Genomic DNA, 22,379 nt, shown 5'->3' on the forward strand with positions numbered 1-22,379 from the left:
TGGCGGTGCTGGCGCTGCGGGCAGGGGACCCCGGCCGGGGCCGCGGCGCGGGGGGACACGTTCTCGGCGGTGACCAGCGTGGCGCGCGCCCTGGCGCCCGAGCGCCGGCTGCTGGGGCTGCTGCGGCGCTACCTGCGCGGGGAGGAGGCGCGGCTGCGCGACCTGACCAGGTGAGAAAACGCGCGCGGGGCCACAGAGGCGCCTGAGTCGGGGAGACTGAGTCAGAGGGCGGGACCGAGGCACCGTGCTGTAGGGTGGCGGGTGACTCAGTCTCATTGTCACTCAGCGTGCGACCTCAGACGCCGTGTGAGACTGGGTAAGCCTCGCTAGACCGGGAGGCTGAGACACCGTGTGGCCCAGTGTCACCCGGGGTGGGACCTCGAGACACCGTGGCATGAGGTAAGGGGGAAACAGACCGAGCGTGACCTCAGGGACGCGGTATCACGCAGTGTGGGACAGCGAACTCCGTCGCACACACCCGGTAGCACCCCAGATCCCTCCTCACACAGCCAAGCTGCTGCGCTTGGAGTGACTGCGGTCGGAGTGACTCAGGCCGAGTAGGAGGACCTCACAAGGCACGCCCTCACCCGTGTGGGCCCCCAGGCTCTGTGTCACAGAGACACAGCGCGACTGCAAGACGGAGAGGGAGAAAATACTGTGTCGCTGCGGCCACGTGTGTGTCCCAGAGAACCGGTGTTTGGTAGGAAGTGACATTCTGTGACCATGCGTGAGATTTACATGCCTTTGGGACCGGATGGGCCCGACACTAGGATATCTCTGCCTCACTCTGGATGCTGCTTGTACCGCTCATTATATGAAGAATGCTTCGTGTTCATTAACTCATTCAGTACCGGTGTTTGCCTATTATGAGCCACACACTGTTCCAGGTGGTGGGGATAAAATGGTGAGCAAGACCCAACCCTGCCCTCAGGGAGCATGTGATTGTTAATCAGAGATGTCCATTGTCTCCTTTGCGTTCAACTCTCCCCTCTCTTCCCACATACAAGAGCTCTCTAAATTCTAAATACAAGATAACTAAGATTTAATGTGTTCATTGACACCAGGGAAACACTAGGGAAAACCATACTTGATACTACAGGAGACTGAGTGTCGTGCACACAAGCGGATGCTCAGCCACTACTGTTTGCTCCACAATCAGCAAACTCTGGTGCTACACACTGTGGCATAACATACTGGAGACCTGGCGCGCTGGGACTCTGTAATCATGTCTTGACTGTTAGTGTCAAGCTATGAAAAATGACTGTATTGTGTGATACATTGTGTTTGAATATGTGCTGTGTCTGCTGTGGATGTGAAGAAGCCTGCAACAATGCTGTAACCGCATTGCTATCTGAGTATATTATTGTAGGTCTTACATCATCTGGCCCCCTCCTGAGCTGAGACAACAGAGAGCTGTCTCACAATGGACTGCTGATAAAACTGAGCGAGTGTCTGTGATAGTAATACTAATCTTGGGGCACATGGGAAGAAGGCGCGTGGGACACTATGGCCGTACGAGAGCCCCTGTTGGAGAGAATCAAGCTGTGTAGGAAGTGTGTGTGAAAGATCTCGTTTGTTACTCAGTGGCGATTGAATGATGATGCTATTTGGTATGTGCTCTTAAGTATGTAGCTTACATATAAGCAGTTATATGTGTGTTTAAATTTACTATTAGTTTGAAATACTGTGAATATACACACATGCACACACACAAAATATATGTGTGTATTATAATAATAAAAGATGATAATTTCAGTAATTCTTGTCACTCTTTAGAGTGGCATCATTGCCCAGTGTTGAATGGGCCTACTCTCTAAAGCAAAATGTTGTAATTCTGTTCTTAGTCCACATGCATCAGAGTCTAGATTTATAGGTGGAAATAAAAGACTCTTCTCTTTGATTTGAAATTCCAGCAAGTTCCCTGCTACCCATGTGCTGGTTCTCATACCACTAATCTCTTTATTTGGGTGGCTCAGAGAGAGATGGGTCAAAATCCTGATGCCGGGCCTCTCAAGGAACAGGTTCAGAACTGAGAGATGGCACTGTGGATCAAATGACTGGTGGAGGGGGTGCGGGGTGCTGATGCTGGTCTCCTTTACTGTCTCATCACTGTTGTCATTGTCACAGCTGTGTCACAGAACCCTAATCTCATTTGCTTCTTACACACAATGCTTTGAAATAGGTTTGTATGACTCTCTCAAACAAATGAGAAATCATTTAAAATATGAGAAAACTAAAGTTTAATACCCTTTCCTAAGATTATACATCTAGTAGGTAGCAAATCCAGGACTAGGATATAGTTAGTTCTTTTAATTGTTTCTGTCATGCCATTAGGTCCTTACTGCTTGCTTTATCTGATGTGCCAGGACCCAGACCAAACCCCATAACTGCTGAGGTTTTATGAACAGCTGGAGTACATAGTGGTTAAGAGTCTGGATGCAGGAATTTAACAGACCTCTGAATCTTTGGCTCTGACCTTGGGCAAGGTCTTTTCTTTACCTCTTTAGGCATTAGTTTCCTAATCTGTAAAATGATGATAATGATAGCACCTACCCCACAGACTTGTTAGAAGGATTAAGTACCATGTAAAGGCATTTATCATTTTGCTTGGAATGTAATAGGTGCTCAACAAATGTTAACTGTAGGATTTTTTTGTTTATTTTGAGACTGCCTGGTGAAACTAGATCCCACCTTTGGCTCTAAGTAGTAACTCAGATTGTGAGAGCCCAGATAATAAGATTCAGAAAAATTCTAGATTATCTTCTCCTACGATTTATGATCATTTAATTTCAGAAAGTTTAGTTTGATATTTTAGAGACTGTTGTTCTTTAGTCAATGTTCTAAAACCTAGTGAAATGATTGCTATTTAAAACAAGAATTTGGCAGTTCTGCTCATTTTCCTATAGTCCCAATCTGGTGATCTGATGTAACTTGAAATGTTATTTCTAAGGGCTTCAGTTGATATTCTTCTTTAAATTTCTAAATTTAGAAATAAAATATTTGGGGGGTGGTTGGGTGGCTCAGGCAGTTAAGCGTCTGCCTTGGGCTCAGGTCATGATCCCAGGGTCCTGGGATCTAGCTGAGGCTGGCTCCCTGCTCAGCGGGTTCTGCCTTTCCCTTTGCACCACCCCCATGCTCTCTCTCACTCCCTCTCTCAAATAAATAAATAAAATCTTAAAAAAAAGAAAAGAAATAAAGTATTTTCCAATGTTGAAACTACTCTTTACTCCAAGTTAATGAATAAAAATTTTACTAGTATAGTATATATATAGATAGATATAGATATACTAGTTGTATATTTATCTATGTACAGTTAACCCCTAGCTTTTTTTTTCTTTTGCTGTTGCAATTTTTAAAAACTACCGAGATTGAAAGAGTAATAACAGCAGCAGTAATTTTTGTGTTATGAATTAAGTATTTGGAATGTCTCAGAAGAACTGAGACAAAGCCATTTTGGAATTTCCAAGGAGAAACATATTGAATTAAAATAGCCTTTATATTGCGGCTGGCTAACCTATCCAGGCTGTTTAATGCAGGATTGGGTTGCAAATTTGATGTGCAGATTCTTGAAGCAGGGATCTGATTTTCCACTCTCAGCAACATTTGTTAAAGCAAAAAGCCATTTAGGAAACCCTGAGGTTTGAATTCAGCATCCAGTAACTCGGTCTCTGAAAACCAGCTATTTGCTCAGAGGCTGGGAATAGGGCCAACGTTTGGATTCCAAACCAGTCTCAGATATCTGTTGATAGGTTTTTTCTTTGTGTAACAGAAAATGACGTATCTGAACGCTGAACTGAATTATGTGCTGCCATAGAGATCAAACCCCTGCCCTAAATAAACCGACCCCATAATATAAAGTGCTATGTGAGGAGAACAAGGAGCTGGTGCTTCTGATATGCTGGAGGACTTGGGGAAAATCTTCACCTCGCTTCCTTGCTTCTTTCCTCTGATGCCTGTTAAGCGTTAGTCCTCAAGCACCAAATGAAGAATCTCTTCATTCAGTTATGGAAAAGATGATGGAAAGAAACGATAGAATGATCATGCTGAAAGGATCCATAGAGATCTTCTAGACTAGACCAGTTCTGTCATATTACAGAGGAGCAAACCGAGGGAGAGTTGAAGGCTGGGTCTCCTCCCAATCCAGCTGTCTATAAAATTACTGCCCACTCAGCCTCAGTTGTCCTTGGATCCTTACTCTTCAGGCTGGATTCAAGCCCAAGTCTCAGTTTGTAAGTGTTTTCGTCTAGCAGTGGAATATATTTCACTAAGTAGTTCCATATGGAGCTGAAGCAGGAAATAATGGGTAGTAAAAAAAAAAAAAAAAAAAAAAAAAAAAAATCCCATACCCTGGAGGCTGGTTTAGTTTTTAAAACCCTGGAGTAGCCGCTCTCAAAGAGCCTTGTTTCAGGGATCAGAGACATCCTGGGACTTGACAGGCTTCTCATTTCCTCCCTGGGGCACCTAGGCCCAGATTCCTGTTCCTTAGTTCAAGCTTGAATTGAACTCTTGGCTCCCTGGAGGCACCTGGAGGCAAGTCATCTTCAATTCAGGCTCCACCCTTGAGAAACCCTTAGGTCAGACTCAGCTTCATGGGAATGAACCCCCCCTCCCCCCCTTTCTTACTTTCATCCCTTCCTGCTCACTGAAATCTTCCACTCTGGCCAAAGGACTCCTATATTCTCACTGCTCTTGAGCACATTCCTATAAATCCATATCCTCTTCACTTTGCATGCACTTTTTTTCTTTTACTTCCATTGTTGTTGTTATATTGTTCTTGAAATTAATAATTTTAAAATAAGGAAAAAACTTTTAGAGGGCATGCCTAGAACTCTTGGGTCTGCCTTATTATATGTATTTTTTTAATTTTAATTTTTTAAATTATTATTATGTCTTATTATTCACATATAATGTATTATTTGTTTCAGGGGTGCAGCTCTGTGATTCATCAGTCTTACACAACACACAGCACTCACCACAACACATATCCTCCCCAGTGTCCATCACGAAGCCACCCCATCCCTCCACCCCCCTCCCTTCCAGCAACCGTCAGTTTGTTTCCTAAGATAAAGAGTCTATTACAGCTCGGTTTGTCTCCCTCTCTGGTTTCCTCTTGTTTCACTTTTTCCTCTCTTCCCCTATGATTGTCTGCCTTGTTTTCTTAAATTCCGTGTATCAGTGAGATCATATGATAACTGTCTTTCTCTGATTGACTTATTTTGCTTAACATAATACCCCTTAGTTCCATCCACATCATTGTGAATGGCAAGATTTCATTTTTTGATGGCTACGTGATACTCCATTGTAAATATATACTATATCTTCTTTATCCACTCATCTGTCAATGGACATCTGGGCTCTTTACATAGTTTGGCTGTTGTGGACATTGCTGCTATAAACATTGGGGTGCAGGTGCCCCTTCAGTTCACTACATTTGTATCACTATAAATGTTCACTACATTTGTAAATACCCAGTAGTGCAATTGCTGGTCATAGGGTAGCTCTATTTTCAACTTTTTGAGGAAGCTCCATACTGTTTTCCAGAGCGGCTGCACCGGCTTGCATTCCCACCAACAGTGTCAGAGGGTTCCCCTTTCTCCACATCTTCTCCAACATCTGTCGTTTCCTGACTTGTTATTTTTAGCCGTTCTGAGTGGTGTGAGGTAGTATCTCATTGTGGTTTTGATTTGTATTTCCGTGATGCCGAGTGATATTGAGCACTTTTTCATGTGTCTGTTGGCCATTTGGGTGTCTTCTTTGCAGAAATGTCTGTTCAGGTCTTCTGCCCATTTCTTGATTGGGATGTTTGTCTTTGGATGTTGAGTTTGATAAGTTCTTTATAGATTTTGGATACTAGCCCTTTATCTGATATGTCATTTGCAAATATCTTCTCCCATTCTGTCGGTTGTCTTTTGGTTTTATTCGCTGTTTCCTTTGCTGTGCAAAAGCTTTTTATCTTGATGAACTCCCAACAGTTCATTTTCGCCTTTGTTTTCCCTTGCGTTTGGAGACGTGTCTAGCAGGAAGTTGCTGCAGCCGAGGTCACAGAGGTTGCTGCCTGTTTTCTCCTCAAGGATTTTGATGGATTCCTGTCATCTTTAGGTCTTTCAGCCATTTTGGGTCTATTTTTGTATATGATGTGAGAAAACGGTCCAGTTTCATTCTTCTGGATGTGGCTGTCTGATTTTCCCAACACCATTTGTTGAAGAGACTTTTTTCCCTTAGATATTCTTTCCTGCTTTGTTGAAGATTAGTTGACTAGAGAGTTAAGGGTCCATTTCTGAGTTCTCTATTCTGTTCCATTGATCTTGTGTGTCTGTTTTTGTGCCAGTACCATTCTGTCTTGATGACTACAGCTTTGTAATAGGGCTTGAAGTCCGTAATTGTGATGCCACCAGTTTTGGTTTTCGTTTTCAACATTCCTTTGGCTATTTGGGGTCTTCCTGGTTCCATACATTTTAGGATTATTTGTTCCAGCTCTGTGAAAAAAGTTGATGGTATTTTGATAGGGATTGCATTGAATGTGTAGATTGCTCTAGATAGCTTGGACATTTTAACAATATTTGTTCTTCCAATCCATGAGCGTGCAATGTTTTTCCATTTCTTTGTGTCTTCCTCAATTTCTTTCATGAGTGTTCTGTAGTTTTCTGAGTACAGATCCTTTGCCTCTTTGGTTAGAGTTATTCCTAGGTATCTTATGGTTTTGGGTGCAGTTGTAAAATGGGATCGACTCCTTAATTTCTCTTTCTTCTGTCTCGTTGGTGTATAGAAATGCAACTGATTTCTGTGCATTGATTTTATATCCTGCACTTTGCTGAATTCCAGTGTGAGTTCTAGCAAGTTTGGGGTGGAGTCTTTGGGGTTTTCCACACAAAGTATCATATCATCTGCAAAGAGTGAGGGTTTGACTTCTTTGCCAATTCAGATGCCTTTTATTTCTTCTTGTTGTCTGATTGTGAGGCTAGGACTTCTAGTACTATGTTGAACAGCAGTAGTGATTGTGGACATCCCTACCATGTTTCCCTTAGGAGAAAAGCTCTCAGTTTTTCCCCATTGAGAATGATATTTGTTGTGGGTAGGTCTGCCTTATTATAATCAATAAATTGTTATAACGTTAATCCCGATAGTGCATTAGAAATGGAATAACTATAATATGCCAGGAAAGGAAACAGCATCTCTTGCTGATGTGAACACTGTTGTAGGACATCTGAAGAGGAGGGAAATTAACTAGAAAATGATCACTTCTGGTCCCACCATTTCTGGCCCTTTTCTATACATGTTGGCAAGCCAGAGAGGCTGGACGCCTGCTGGACAACCCCATGTCTACCTCCCCCATTGCAGCCACCAGTTTGTATGTGGACTGCTTCCTAAATATCTCCCTTGAATCTATCCCGTCCTCTGCCCCCACTATCATTATTATGGTTCAGACTCTCCTTACTCTTGCTTCCACTTTTGAATTGGCCTCCAAACTGTTCTTGTTGCCTCCGGTCATCCCCACTTCTGAACCCCACCCTCTCATAGATTCGTATACGTAAACATATCATAGTGTATCCAACTCTCACTTAAAACCTTTTGGTGGCCCCTAATTGCACTCAGGGTAAAACCCAAATTCCTCAGCAGGGCCTGTGAGGTGCTCCTCCCTTGTCCAGTCTGATCTACCCATCATCCTCCCGACACCCCTGGGGCTCCAGTGGTACTGAACAGCTTGGAACTCCCCTACCTTTTCTCTCCATCCCTTCACATATGTTGAACCATCTCTGCCTGCTTCTCCTCCCTTCCTCATGATTTGCATCTACCCATCAAGTTTTGGTGTATTATCTCCTCTGTGAAACCATCTCTGACCTGCTCTGGCCAAATTAATTACCCCCTCTCCTTACTGCCCCCTAAGCCTTGTTCTTAAACCTGGTGTTGCATCTGTTATGTAATTGTGTCTCACCCCACTAGGCCATCTGAGACCAAGTTTATTGTCTTAATGGAAATCCTGCCTTCAGCTCCTAGAAGAGTGTATTTTAGTTACTCTTTCATAGAAATGTATGTTGAATTTAGGTTTAGAACAATAAGAAAAACAACTCTCTTCTTGTTCATGAAATTTTCAAGCATTGGACCCTGTCTTGCCTTTTCATCCCTAGCATCTAGCATGGAGTCCGCCATCTAGCAAATAACCAGTATAGACTGATTTATTGAATGAACACATGTTTGTCAAGCCTCTGTGCTTTTGTACATGGTGGTCCCCATTGGCTCAAAAAATATTCTTCCTAGGATACAGAGAAGATGAACATGGCCCCTGTGCTAGGATGACAGATTCGTGCATCGTTCCATATTTTTTTTAATCACTGTGATGTACACCTGAAACTAATATAACACCGTGAGTCAACTATACTCAAGTAAACAAAACAAAAAACAAAAAACAAAAACAAAAAAACAAAAAAAACTTCATCCTTTTTTGGTTTAGCTCCATGGAAACAATATGGCAAAATCGGCTGAGCACAAGCTTCAGAGTCAGGAAGATTTGGATTCAGATCTGGTTTTGTCACTCACTGTGTGGCCTTTTTCCATTTTCTCTCCCTTCAAAATGGGCGTGATAAAATCTACTCTGAGGGTTGTTGGGGGTATTAAATGAGACAAAATATATTTAAAGCATGTAACAGGATGCCTAATACGTGGTAAAGGCTCAGTAAATAGTAGCTATCAATTGCTTAATCCTTTAGGACTCAGATCTAAGTGCCGTTTCCTCCGGGAAGTCTTCCCTTACACCTTCTAACTCCCACCTGGGTTAGGGGCCCTGCCTGCAAGTGGCTGGAGCATTACATAGCATTATAAGCTCACTTCTCTCCTAGCAGGTATCACAATTATTGCAATTAATTTAACAACATTTTTGAGCTTCTACCAGATTCTAAGTATTGATTATAGAGTGATGAGAGAAAAGATTTTCCGGTTTGTGAACTCCTTGAGAGCTCCACCCTGTCTTGCCTTTGTATCTCTGGCATCTAGCGTGGTGACTGATGTGCCCTAATTGACGAGTAGAGACTGACGCGTTGAACAAATGAATGGACCTACTTCTGTTGTCTTGGTAGTTTTCATATTCTTTGTGCTTATTGGTTAGGGTATTATGTGAGTCGCAAAGGGTTCCCATTTCATTTTTAACTACTCTAAATGTACATACACCATGCCAGTCTTTGCTAGGGGCAGTGGGTACGTCAGCAAGCGAGATCATTCTACTCCTCTCTTCCAGATTCTATGACAAGGTGCTTTCTTTGCACGAGGATTCGGCAACCCCTGTGTCTAACCCTCTGCTTGCATATACTCTCATCAAACGTCTACAGTCTGACTGGAGGAATGTGGTACATAGTCTGGAGGCCAGTGAGAACATCCGAGGTAATGAGGAGGAGGGCTGGAGGGGAAGAGAAGATTCTGTCTCCGGACTCTGGGAAGGAGAGAGATTCTGGTGGAATATGATGAAGGGTCATGAAGTGGGTAGGTGTTACTCCATCTTCATAGCTTTAGCTGCTGCGAAGAACTGGGTCCTCTTGTTAATATGTCTATGTGATTTTTGTACATTAGAAGGCACTTTTGGGGTGCCTGGCTGGTTCAGATGGTGGAGCGCGTGACTCTTGATCTTGGGGTTATGAGTTCCAGCCCCAACGTTGGGTGTAAAGATTACTTAAAAATAAAATCTTAAAAAAAAAAAAAGAAGTGCTTTCATGTCCATTATCTCATTTGATCTTCCCTACAAACAGCCCTGTGAAGAAGTACAGGTTATATCATTCCATTTACGTATTTGTCTAATAATTTCTATTTTATTAAACTATAATGTGATCTGTAGCAAGCTCAGTTTCCTAATTTCTTCTACTTTGTACTTGAAGAAATTTGCTGTCTTTGGGGAGATTAAGAGGAAGAAGAGTTATCCCCACAAAGGGCAAGATTCCCGGAGACAGACAGGATAGAACAACACGGGTGTGCTTTAGTTTTTATTCTAGAGCTTATGTTCCCTATGTTTTATTCTAGAGCTTAAGCATCCACTCTGTGCCAGGAACTGTGCTAGTCATGGGGGATAAAAATCGATAAAACCTGATCTCTGCTCATGAAACATTTGAACAGGTGATTATGCCTTGTCTGTATTAAGTGCCCACCACCTGCTTTTTGAACGGTGGGTTGGTGTTTTTACTGCCCTACAGCTCTGAAGGACGGTTATGAGAAGGTGGAGCAGGAGCTGCCAGCCTTTGAGGACCTTGAGGGAGCAGCAAGGGCCCTGATGCGGCTGCAGGATGTATACATGCTCAACGTGAAGGGCCTGGCCCGGGGCGTCTTCCAGAGAGTCGCTGGCTCCGCCGTCACTGACCTGTACAGTCCCAGACGGCTCTTCTCCCTCACAGCAGATGACTGCTTCCAAGTTGGCAAGGTAACAGTTTTCAGAGAGAAATAGAGAGCGAAGTGCTCAGCTCTCATTTCTCCTGGATGAAATACCTATATCCTGATTGCTTTACATGCTTTCAGTCCTTCCAGCAAACTTGGAAATTTGGTATAATTTCCCATTTTCAGATGAAGAAGCTGAGGTTCAGGCACGGTAAATAATCTGCCCAAGGTTACACAATTTTAAGTAGCAGAAATCAATTTTGAACCTGGGTCTTTTAACTCTGAGTCTTTCCATAATAACTATTTCCCTGATAACTAAGGTGATCTCATATGCAGGACTCTCTTGAGAGTGAAGGGAGTGTTATTAGTGTTATTAGTTATGGCTGGATGGCAGACATAAATGGAGACTGAGCTGGGAAAAATGGTCCTGGGGTCACCTTAACAGTAGCACCGCGCCAGCAGATGAACAGCTGGGTGGAAAGGAGAAGCAGGGTTCAAGGGTGAGGAAGGGCAGAAGAGGTGGAGATGTGAGGTAAGGTCACAGAAACTCAGCCTCCTGAGACTTTCTGGAATCCCTTGCAACATTTCCTAAGCATTTGGACGTACTAGATTAAGGTAGTGTCAAAAAGCTGAGGCCATTCACTTTAACATTACTTGAGAAGATAGACTTCAGGAACCTTCCATATGAGATATTTAACTGATCTTTGATCATAACTTATAAGCACATTTGAGGTCATTTTTACAATATACTCTTTGTTAGCCTTTGCCTTAAGAAGTAATGGAGTAAATCCTTTTTAATTTTGAAGATGTGTATTGCAGGAAAGTGAATTTTCCCAGCCCCTACAGTATTCATTAGCAGATCTGAGAGTGGGCCCCTGTGCCCTGATGTCAAGTTTTAGGGATCAGTCTTCCAAAAATTAGTGCAGGGTGGGTTGCCCTAAGCCTCTCTATGTTTTGCTTATCCTTCTCTAAGATCCTGAATGGAATCAGAGCTCAATCATCACGTTCATGGCTAATTTAAATTTCAGCCAGGTAAAATAGTTCCGTGTATGGAAGCAATATATGCTTCATTCGTGAGGCCTTTCTGAAACTAAAACAATATGTCAAAAATTCAGTAAGTTCCTTCCTGAAAGCCTCACTGGCAATCTTTATTTCTGTATTTATTTACTTATTATGAAAGATAAAACATTTCAAATATAAGAAAACTACATAAAATAATGTAACAAGCAATTCTGGCTATAATTGAGATGAAATATGTGTTAAGATTTTGCAACGTTCATTTCAGATTTTTAAAAAGGAATTTACATAAAACAGAAGGCATTAAAGTTAATATTAAAAAATGAATTTACATATAGCACAATAAAGCCCCTCTCCTCTTTCTTCTCACTACTCCCAACCCTTCCCTTCTACTCTACCCTTGCCTGGGTGCCTGGGAACTGTCCTGAGCCTTAGAATATGTATGTACTATCCTGAGTCCAGCTCCTCTCAGCACAGTGTATCTGTGAAATTTATCCACCTTGTTGATTTATTACTAGTTCATTCCTTTTTATTGCTGAGTAGTATTCTGTTGTATGACTATACTACGTACTGTTTATCCAGTCTCCTAATGATGGATACTTGGATTGTTTCCAGCCTGGGCTACTGTGAATAAAGCTGCTATTAGCATTCTTGTGTAAGTCTTTCTGTGGACAGTTGTTTTTATTTCTCTTGAATAAACACCTGGGAGTGGTATTGCTGGGTCGAAGAAGAAGCTTCAATGATTACTAACATGTGGCCAAATTTCATCTGCACGTCTCCAGTTTTCACCTCCATGGATTATTTTAAAGCAGATCAACCTTTCTAGTTTCTGAAATTCTTAGTTGTCTAATTGCACTACCCTGCTATCATGTCTGTTGACTCTTGCTCATGATTATTTCCTGATATGGTTTATCATGTTTGTTAACTTATTTTTAGCAGGACGTTTTTCCCCTCTAAAAGAATCTCTGTGACTGGAGTTGTGGGAATATCACTCCAAAGGGTTCTGGGTTTTCTTCTTCCAGGTACTCTGGTGGTATCACTGGCCTTAGATACCCCCCCTTTTTTTTGAGTACATTACATCTGCATGAGTTATTTATTTTGTAACCAGAAGTTTGTGCCTTTTGACCCCCTTCACCCATTTCACTCACTCCCTGCTTCCCACCTCTGGCAACCAATCTGTTCTCTGTATCTATAGGCTCGGGTTTTTGTTATTATTGTTTGTTTTTGTTTTAGATTCCACATATAAGTGAGGTTGTATGATATTTGTCTTTGTCTAATTTATTTCACTTATCATAATGCCCTCAAGGTCCATCCGTGTTGTTGCAAATGGCAAACTTTCCTTTTTTTATGGCTGAATAATATTCCGTGTGTGTGTGTGTGTGTGTGTGTGTGTGTGTGTGTGTGTGTGTGTGATATTTTCTTTAGCCATTCATCCATCAGTGGAGACACTTAGGCTGTTTCCATATCTTGGCTGTTGTAAATAATGCGATGAACATGGGGGTGCATATATCTTTTTTTGAGTTAGTATTTTCATTTTATTCAGATAAATACCAGAAGTGGAATTGGTAGATCAAAGGGCAGTTCTGTTTTTGATTTTTTGAGGAACCTCCATATTATTTTCCACATTGGCTGCACCGATTTACATTCCTGCCAACAGTGCACAGCCCTATTTCTCTACATCCTTGCCAGCACTATTTCTTGTCCTTTTAATAATAGCCACTCTAACAGGCAAGAGGCGGTATCTCATTGTGGTTTTGATTTGCACTGACCTTAGATCCCTTATTATATTGATTTTTTGGCCTGGAGTATCCTTAGCTGTATGAATAATGCATACTTAAATCTTAAACTCACATGAAGCATAGGCCAAAGATTGTGAATATTCTAAGGAGACATTTTTTTTTTCCCCTAAACAATATCCAGACAGAAACAAACCAATTTTCTTGACTGTTTGGGGCAGTGGGTAGATTGTTTTCTGGTCCATCCTTTCCTTTAAAGTATCGTTTTTCATGGATTTCAGTTTTATGAGTATGTCTTCAGTCCAGTTCCTAGGTTTTGGGAGGCCTAAGGAGGGCTCATATTTTTTTTTTTAAAGATTTTTATTTATTTGACAGAGAGAAACACAGCAAGAGAGGGAACACAAGCAGGGGGAGTGGGAGAGAGAGAAGAAGTCTTCCCCTGGAGCAGGGAGCCTGATGCAGGGCTCGATCCCAGGACCCTGAGATCATGACCTGAGCTGAAGGCAGATGCTTAACAACTTAGTCACCCAGGCACCCCAGGAGGGCTCATATTCTGTCCTCATGTGGGCATTATAACCAAAGGTTGCTAAGTACCGAGATTACTAAAACTAACACCCGCCCCCATCCTAAGCTGCTTCAGTATCTGCTCTTAAGCTTATTACTCGGGTTTTTAGCTCCTTTTTTTGTTTCTGGTACCTGGGTATTTTCCATTCTTTCTTGAAAATATATCATAAAATATTTGTTATATTTTAATCAAAAGTTCCGAGTCTTTTTGGTTGGAAGGATTCCAGTTATCTCAATCTACCATATTTTTGGGGCTTGGGAAAACTTAATTAAACAAATAATTGATTTAGCAGAAAAAGTTCAGTCATTTCGATTGTTATTCTTCAACTCAACCTTTTTACAAACAGGAAACCAGAGGATCAGAGAAATAACATGGTCGATGAATGGCAGACCTGGAAGAGCGCTGCTTTACTGTTTAGACTGCAGAATTTTAGTACCTCTAGGTTTTGCCCTGTCTTTCTGCCGGTCTGGAAGTTAGAGCAGAATTAGAATGTTTTGTAAGAGTGCTTCCAACTCTGTGACTTTATAATTCCATGCTGTCTCCAACAGCAACTTCCAGGAAATTCCACCTGCAGTGCTGGTATTCTAGTTAACTGTAAGCTGTTAGGAGACAGGAGCAAGGTCTAGCACATGTTGCCATATTCCTGCCTTCCAACATTTATTATAGAAAAAAGTCACTGAGCTCTTTGAGCATTCCTATGTGGGTCTAATACACTGTGTTGCAATTATTGATTTACTCTTGTGTCCTTCATATGACTAAGCTCTTTAAGGTCAGGGATCACCAGATACTCAATAAATACTGAATAAGACCAAATACTCAGTAAATATTGAATAAATAAATGAATGATTCAGTCCATTTCTCACATTGCTACTGGCAGTATCTTCTTAAAAACACGACACTCACAGCTCTTATTAACTTAGCTCATGCTACCTTTTGAAGTCCATTTCCTGCTTCTTTTCACCTTAGGCTATAACCAGTGTCCGACTTGAACACAAACTTGCTTTTGGCTTCTGTTTCTGCCATTCCCTCACCTTAAAATGTTCTTCCTCTCAACCTCTGCCCATTGAAATCCTTTCCTTTCTTCAGGGAAGGCCTATCTCAGATGCCACTTCTTCCACGAAACCTTTTGAGATTCCCAAGCCTCTCCCTTCTCTGCCTCTGTGACATATTATGCGTATTTCCTTTAGTATTCATGCATTCTGCCCAGTATTACAGTTAATTGAGTTCATATCTCTCTTCTCCCCAGATTATGAATTCCTTAAATGCAAGAACCCTGTGTCTTCTCTACATCTAGAACAATGCGTTGGATATAATGGATGCTTGACAAACTGAATTTAAATGAATTTGAGATGCAAACTTGCCTTCTTGTGAAGGCACTCACTCTTTGTCATTGCTCTCCTCTACCTGTGGATTCAGGCTTAACGATGGTACTTATGTTACCTACAGGTGGCCTATGACATGGGGGATTACTACCATGCCATTCCATGGCTGGAGGAGGCTGTCAGTCTCTTCCGAGGATCTTACGGAGAATGGAAGACAGAAGATGAGGCAAGTCTAGAAGATGCCTTGGATCACTTGGCCTTTGCCTATTTCCAGGTAGGGGAGTAAGTGCGACTCACTAGTATTATCACAATAAATATAGTGCTTTATATCTGCTTGACAATTTCCTACACATTTTCATGTCTCTCAATTTATTTCATCTTCCCAACAGGACCAATTGTGAGTCAAGCAGGGCAGTTGTTTTATTATTTCCATATTTCACATGTGAGTAAACTAAACCTCCAAAAAATTCCTAACTTGTCACGAAGTTCATAGAGCTGGGATTAGCACCCAAGACTGTCTGACTCTCAGTCCGACGCTCTTTCCAGCGCCTTGACTACTTTAAAACCGTCGTCTTCCGTGTAGGAGGCAGGCTTCCATCTGTAGCGCGCCAGCTGCATTGACAAATGTCTAATGGGTTCATAGTCGATATAGATCACTCTTTTGCACTGTCAGCAACTCCTGTCTCTTCAGATGTTCTGTCGTGATATTGCCAGTATCCAAGGAAGAAGTTTGACTGTTACTGTGGGGGCCCTCGGCAGGCATCCTAAGATGGGCCACTTCGGCATAAAGATCACTTTGAGTTAAAAGTAATCAAAACCCAGCAGATGCAGGAAAAGCCTTAGTTTATGTTGGAAAGGAGAGCCTGTAACAGGAAGAGCTGTTAGCAGACTCCCCTTTTCCTAGGGGACTTGTCTCCGTCATAGGGCAAACTTGTTTTTCCAGACATCTCCTTTCACCCTCTTGCTGATGGTCTTTCTCCCCTCTGTGTTCCTCTCCTTAGCTCATAGAAGCTTCATGTTGCCTCATTGTCTTTGGAATTTTGTGTCTGTGTGGATTCCCCATACATACGCCTACTACATTTGACTTTCTCCTGTTAATCTGTCTCATGTCAGTTTAATTCTGTGTCCAACGAGAAGGACTATAGGACTAATGTCCTCTCCGACATTATCCTCTCCCATCTGCAACTGAGTCCAGCTGTAACTTTGACTGTGTCTAGCTATGGGGCTGGTGTCACTGGTCCATAGTACAGCTCAGCGCCTCCTCTGGGGGTTGCTTTTCCTTGGCACTTGACCTATAAGCTGTTGTGGATCCTCTCGCCAAAGCTCATTTGCCCAAATAGGGGATCTGCCGTCCTTTTCTACAGCTAATCCATTTCCCACCAGAATTGTATAGTCTTCAAGAATGAGCTGGAAATACAGCTTCCAGAGCCAATTCCATAGAGTGTCCAAAGCTAATAAACCATTTCTACTCCCTACATTCCTTTCTCTTTCCCCCTTTTCCTGAGAAAAGAGAGGAGGATGTGGGTGGTCCAAAACCCACACGTTGCTGCCAAAACAGATTTATTCTCAGAGTAGCAAATGGGCCTGTTCCTCTCATGGAAGTTCCTGGTAAGTGGGTCTTTGTTGTAAAACTTCCCAGGGTGCTCTTCCTAACGCGTCTGCTCAGTTGCTCCATATTCAAGCTGAAATAGAATCACTTTGGTACAACGAAGGGCAAGAAGAAATTGAATTTTAATAGAGGAAGAAAAGGGAGGATTGACGTGAGACGAGGAGAAGATAAACTAAAGCAACTATCCTGAGAGACAGAGCTTTAAATGCAGCGCCTGAGTATGGGTTTTGGCTTTTTTCCCTGTGATGACTTAGGTTTCTCCTCTGCTCACTGGTGGACTCTCCCTTTCCACAATTGTGCTTTGTCTGGTAAATTTTATTCTTCTCACAAGGCATAGCTCAAATGTCACCTACTTTGTGAAGCCTTCCTTAATTCTCCTCAGACTTCTCAGACTCCTTTGTGCTCTTACAGCACATTTTTTTGACATGACGGTAATAGAACACTTTGGGCATTGTCTCATAGACATTATGGTCCCCCTTTTAACCCTTATAAATTCGAGATAGATATCCCTCCATGGGCCTTTCATATAATATAAAATATATGGTTTATATAATTATTTATACCATGAAAATATAATATGTAATATATATCATATAATACATAATACTTATATAATAATTTTTCATGGTCTATTTTAGTAAAAAATCATTTCAGTAATTGTTAACGAGAGACAGTTGTGTAGTGATTAAACCACAGGCTCTGAAGTCAGACCGATCTGGGTTCAAATTCTGTGAAAATCTGGGCAATTTACTTAACCCCCCTGGACCTCAATTTTTATTATCTTTAAAAGAGGAATAATAATGATACTGTTAGGAAGTGGGGGGGGGGAGAAGATAATTCTTTTCTAATCTTCTGAATTCTTGGCTGAGACCTCCCTGTAATGAAAAACAGATTAACAAGAGGAAAAATAAACAAGTTTATTACACATATACCTTCTATATATGTGGGAGATGAGGCCCGGAAATGAGGAACTCTTCGAGGTGACCTAAGATGCCATCTTAAATAAAGCTAGACAATAGAAAGAAACGTGTGGGGGGAGGCCAGTTTTGGTGGGTTACCAGGAAAAGCAAACAAGGGTAAGGTGGTTATACAGATTTAAGTGAGCTTTCTCCATTGATAAGATTCTCCTGTGATTCAAGGGGTACCTGGATGGTGTAGTGTGTAAGGGGCCGATTCTTGGTTTCACCTCAGGTGGTGATCTCAGAGTTGTGAGATTGAGCCCTGTGTCAGGTTCCATGCTGGGCATGGAGTCCGCTTGAGACTCTCCCTCCATCTCCCTCTGCCCCTCCCCCCAACTCATACATGCTTGTTCTCTCTCTAAAATAAATAAATAAATATACCTTAAAAGAAAGATTCTCTTGGGGCGCCTGGGTGGCGCAGCGGTTAAGCGTCTGCCTTCAGCTCAGGGCGTGATCCCGGCGTTGTGGGATCGAGACCCACATCAGGCTCCTCCGCTGTGAGCCTGCTTCTTCCTCTCCCACTCCCCCTGCTTGTGTTCCCTCTCTCGGGCTTGTCTCTATCTCTGTCAAATAAATAAATAAATAAAATCTTAAAAAAAAAAAAAAAGATTCTCTTGTGTTTCAGAGTCATCCTTCTTTTCCAGGTACACAGAGGCTAGCAAATGGAGGGTTCCTTTATAAATGTAAATTTCTCTTACAAAAGGGTAACTTCTCTGGTTTTCAGAGCTTCTCCTGTGTCTGCCATTTCTCAAAATAATTAGCTCAAAATCCTTATGTCAAAGAGGCATATTTTGGGGTGGCCTATTCTGCTCGCCTTCAGTGTTCACCTCAAAGCGTTGTCATGAGGATTAAATGAGCTAATGCATTTACATAAGTAAAGCCCTTAACACAGTTCATGACGTGCAATTAACAAATGTAAACTATTATTATATTATACACTACAAGTGTATGGTTGCCTTTTTCATTTAACATTATTTAGTGTACATATTTCCAAAGAAATTTAACTGGGACATCAAAAGTAACTTTGTTCTTTCTTTTTTTTTTTTTTAAGATTTTATTCATTCATTTGAGAGAGAGAGAGTATAAACAGGTGGAGGGGCAGAGGGAGTTGGAGAAGCAGACTCCCCGCTGAACAGGGAGGCCGATTCGGGGCTCGATCCCAGGACCCTGAGATCATGACCCGAGCCGAAGGCAAACACTTAACTGACTGAGCCACCCAGGTGCCCCAAAAGTAACTTTGATCTTGATAAAATATAATTTTATCTCATGAAAGAGCTCTTGAGTTTTAAAAATATATAAAGTTGTATTTTAGTTCTCTTCATCTCAAAAGAGTTTGAAAAGCTATAACCTTGCGTTAATAATCTGATATTATAAGATATCAATACATTACTTAACTATCCCTCTTTTAAGTATGGAACAGAATAACTAATGGTATTAAATAAGTGCAAACAATCTGTACGTCTAGGTCATCTGTGATGTAGCTTCTAGGCAGAATAAAACGCAGCTATTAAAAATGCTGTTTAGGGGCGCCTGGGTGGCACAGCGGTTAAAGCGTCTGCCTTCAGCTCAGGGCGTGATCCCGGCGTTCTGGGATCGAGTCCCACATCAGGCTCTTCGGCTATGAGCCTGCTTCTTCCTCTCCCACTCCCCCTGCTTGTGTTCCCTCTTTCGCTGGCTGTCTCTATCTTTGTCAAATAAATAAATAAAATCTTTAAAAAAAAAATGCTGTTTATCCTGCATTCGTTTATAGCAGCACTGCTCACAGCAGCCAAGAGGTGGAAACGACCCCAAGTGTCCACTGAGGGATGAATGGATAAACAGAATGTGGTCTATACGTACGAGGGAATAGTATTCAGCCTTGAAAAAGAAGGAAACTCTAGGGGCACCTGGGTGGCTTAGTCAGTTAAGCATCTGCCTTTGGCTCAGGTCATGGGCTTGGGGTTCTGGGATTGAACCCCATGTCGGGCTCCCTGCTCAGCAGGAAGTCTGCTGCTCCTTCTCCCTCTCCCTCTGTGTGTGCTCTCTCTTTCTCTCTCTCTCTCAAATAAGTACATAAAATCTTAAAAAAAAAAAAAAAGGAAATTCTGACACATGCTACAACATAGATGAAACTTGAGGACATTATGCTAAATAAAATAAGCCAGTCACAAAAAGACAAATACTGTATGATTGCACTTACATGAAATATCTAGAGTAATCAAATTTATAGAGACAGAAAGTAGAATGATGGTTGCCAGGGGCTGAAGGAAGGGGGCAATTGAGAGTTATTTGTTGGGTACAGAGTTTCAGATTTGCAAGATGGAAAAATTCTGGGGATTCATTGCACAACAATGTGGATATAGTTAACATTACTGAATTTACACTTAGAGATGGTTAAGATGGTAAATTTATGTTGTGGGTTTTTTAAAGATTTATGTGTATATTTGAGAGAGAGAGAGGAAGAGAGCACAAGTGGAGGGGCAGAGAGATGGAGAGAATCTCAAGCAGACTCCATGCGGAGTGTGGAGCCCCATGTGGTGGTGCTCGATCTCATGACCGTGAGATCATGGCCTGAGCCGAAACCAAGAGTAGGACACTTAACGGACTGTGCCACCCAGGCCTCCCTAAGTTGCATGATTTTTACCACAGTTAAAATATGCCATCTCTGAAGACTATGAAATGTTATAAAAAATCCACCTGATAACAACGTAGAGTGAAACAATCAGGGTATGAATGTGTGTGACAAATACGACCGTAACTGTGTTCGCACGATGCATCATCTAACGTGCTTGGAGCCCCTGGGTTTCAGCAGAGCATTTCTGTTTCCTGTTTCTCCTGTTTCATAGTGTGTTTCTTGTTGCTTTTATCATTAAATATGAATTTTTAACATGCAAAAATGAAATGACCAGAAGGAAATGCAATTCTGTCAGTTCGTCATCTTTCCTTGGTGCCCAGCGCAGGATGGCAGCTCACCTACGCTGGGTTCTGTTCCCCAGCTTGTCTGGAAAGTCCTTGCGTACTTCAGAGCATGTGTAGCTCAAGGTCGAATGGCGGTGGCAGGGAGAGGTCATTACTGAGCAGTGGGAATGTTTCAGGTTTAGTTCTTCCTTTGCCTCCTACCCACTGACTTCATAGACTCTAGGAAGGACTGAGCCTGGAGAACAAATCACATTTTTACTAGGGTTTTTATCGTTCCACATTAAGTTTAATAATGAAATATAGCAAGATAGCAACACCCTGCAGTTATGTGGTTTTGCATGCTTGAAGATTTGAGGGCACTTGAAGAAAGTTCATTTTCATTTATGTTTCTACCTTCCCTGGTAAGGGTGGGAATGAGTCATTTGTAAATGAGGACACTGAGGAGACCTGAGTGGCATTAGGGCTACAAATCCTGAATTAGGGCTGAGAGAACCTCTACATTTCTAGTCTGCTGCTCATTTCAATGAGTGTTATTGTCTACTGGTGGTAAGAGTATTTTATAGTTGTTTTTTTTTTAACCCATTTAATGATTTGGTCAAAGGAGATATCCTCAGTGTAGTTAACTCCTCCTGTTCTTTCTTTCTTTTTGCTTTATAGGCCGGCAATGTTTCGTGTGCCCTCAGCCTCTCCCGAGAGTTTCTTCTCTACAGTACGTAATGATAGAAGATGAGCCGCGGCTCCAATAGGGAATCCCTCCTGCTCCTGGCCCTTAGTCCCTGCAAGGAAAACACAGCTATGTGTTTCTGTTTCTCTACTTTTTTTTTCTTTAAAGATTTTATTTATTTATTTTGACAGAGACAGACAGCCAGCGAGAGAGGGAACACAAGCAGGGGGAGTGGGAGAGGAAGAAGCAGGCTCCTAGCGGAGGAGCCTGATGTGGGGCTCGATCCCAGAACCCCGGGATCACGCGCTGAGCCAAAGGCAGACGCTTAACTGCTGCGCCACCCAGGTGCCCCTTTTTCTCTACTTTTATAATCCAAGCCGCATTTCTAATTTTGGATTGAATCTTACTTAGCTGTTGATCAATGCATCAGGGGGAAGTGTTTTGGTCTGTGGGAAAATGCTAAGAAGGTATCAACCTGCCCCCCCCCCCAGCCAGTATACAGGTACACGTTAGCACTGCTCCAGTGGGGAGCAAGGCCAGGACTGGGAGCGGATGAAATCAGTGAGAGCTGTGTGTGCAAGGAGAGTGACTTTGCGTTATTACTTATTTGGGCTGTGTCCACAGACACATCAGTTCTTCCCTTGAAGCCAGAGCTCACCTGGCCGTCAAGCACCCTGCTCAGTTACTGCAGGGTTCAGCCTCGACCGTCCTCACACAGCACATCACCCAAGTTAAGCAGAGGGAGACTTCCTTGCTTAGCGCTCTGCGTGGATATTTTTAGTTAAAGTTTCCGTGGAAGCTGGCTTCCCAGGTTTTCCTTTAATTAGATACTGAGATACTGGGGCGCCTGGGTAGCTCAGTCGTTAAGGGTCTGCCTTCGGCTCAGGTCATGATCCCAGCATTCTGGGATTGAGCCCTACATCAGGGTCCATTCTCTTCTGGGAGCCTGCTTCTTCCTCTCCCACTCCCCCTGCTTGTGTGCCCTCTCTCGCTGGCTGTCTCTCTCTGTCAAATAAACAAATAAAATCTTTAAAAAAAAATTAGATACTGAGATACTAAAGTAAGTAAATAATCACTGTTCCATTTTAATATTTATAAAGTATTTCACATAGGACTTCACAGTTGTATATATTTCTCGCTTTTTAATGAATCCGTTTAGTAACATTATTCCATTCTGATAATTGGGCAAACAGTAGGATACAGAGGTAGCCATTTGGTCTAGAAACGTGGGCAATTACTGCAGGCAAGATGATAACCCA

General features: G+C 42.2%; 1 protein-coding gene and 1 pseudogene across 1 annotated transcript in view; both read left to right on the top strand.

The window, feature by feature from the left end:
- Positions 1 to 22,379, top strand: part of P4HA3 (prolyl 4-hydroxylase subunit alpha 3) — a 40,357-nt gene that overhangs the window by 638 nt on the left and 17,340 nt on the right. Inside the window, exons 2-6 of the mRNA XM_034667600.1 lie at positions 5 to 170; positions 9,230 to 9,372; positions 10,173 to 10,396; positions 15,115 to 15,264; positions 21,114 to 21,165. Of these exons, the coding sequence (XP_034523491.1) occupies positions 5 to 170; positions 9,230 to 9,372; positions 10,173 to 10,396; positions 15,115 to 15,264; positions 21,114 to 21,165 (735 nt within the window). The remainder of the gene's footprint in view (positions 1 to 4; positions 171 to 9,229; positions 9,373 to 10,172; positions 10,397 to 15,114; positions 15,265 to 21,113; positions 21,166 to 22,379) is intronic.
- LOC117803589 lies at positions 8,224 to 8,322 on the top strand (annotated as a pseudogene).

The sequence above is a fragment of the Ailuropoda melanoleuca genome, chromosome 8 (assembly GCF_002007445.2).
Source record: "Ailuropoda melanoleuca isolate Jingjing chromosome 8, ASM200744v2, whole genome shotgun sequence".
Taxonomy (NCBI): Eukaryota; Metazoa; Chordata; class Mammalia; order Carnivora; family Ursidae; genus Ailuropoda; species Ailuropoda melanoleuca.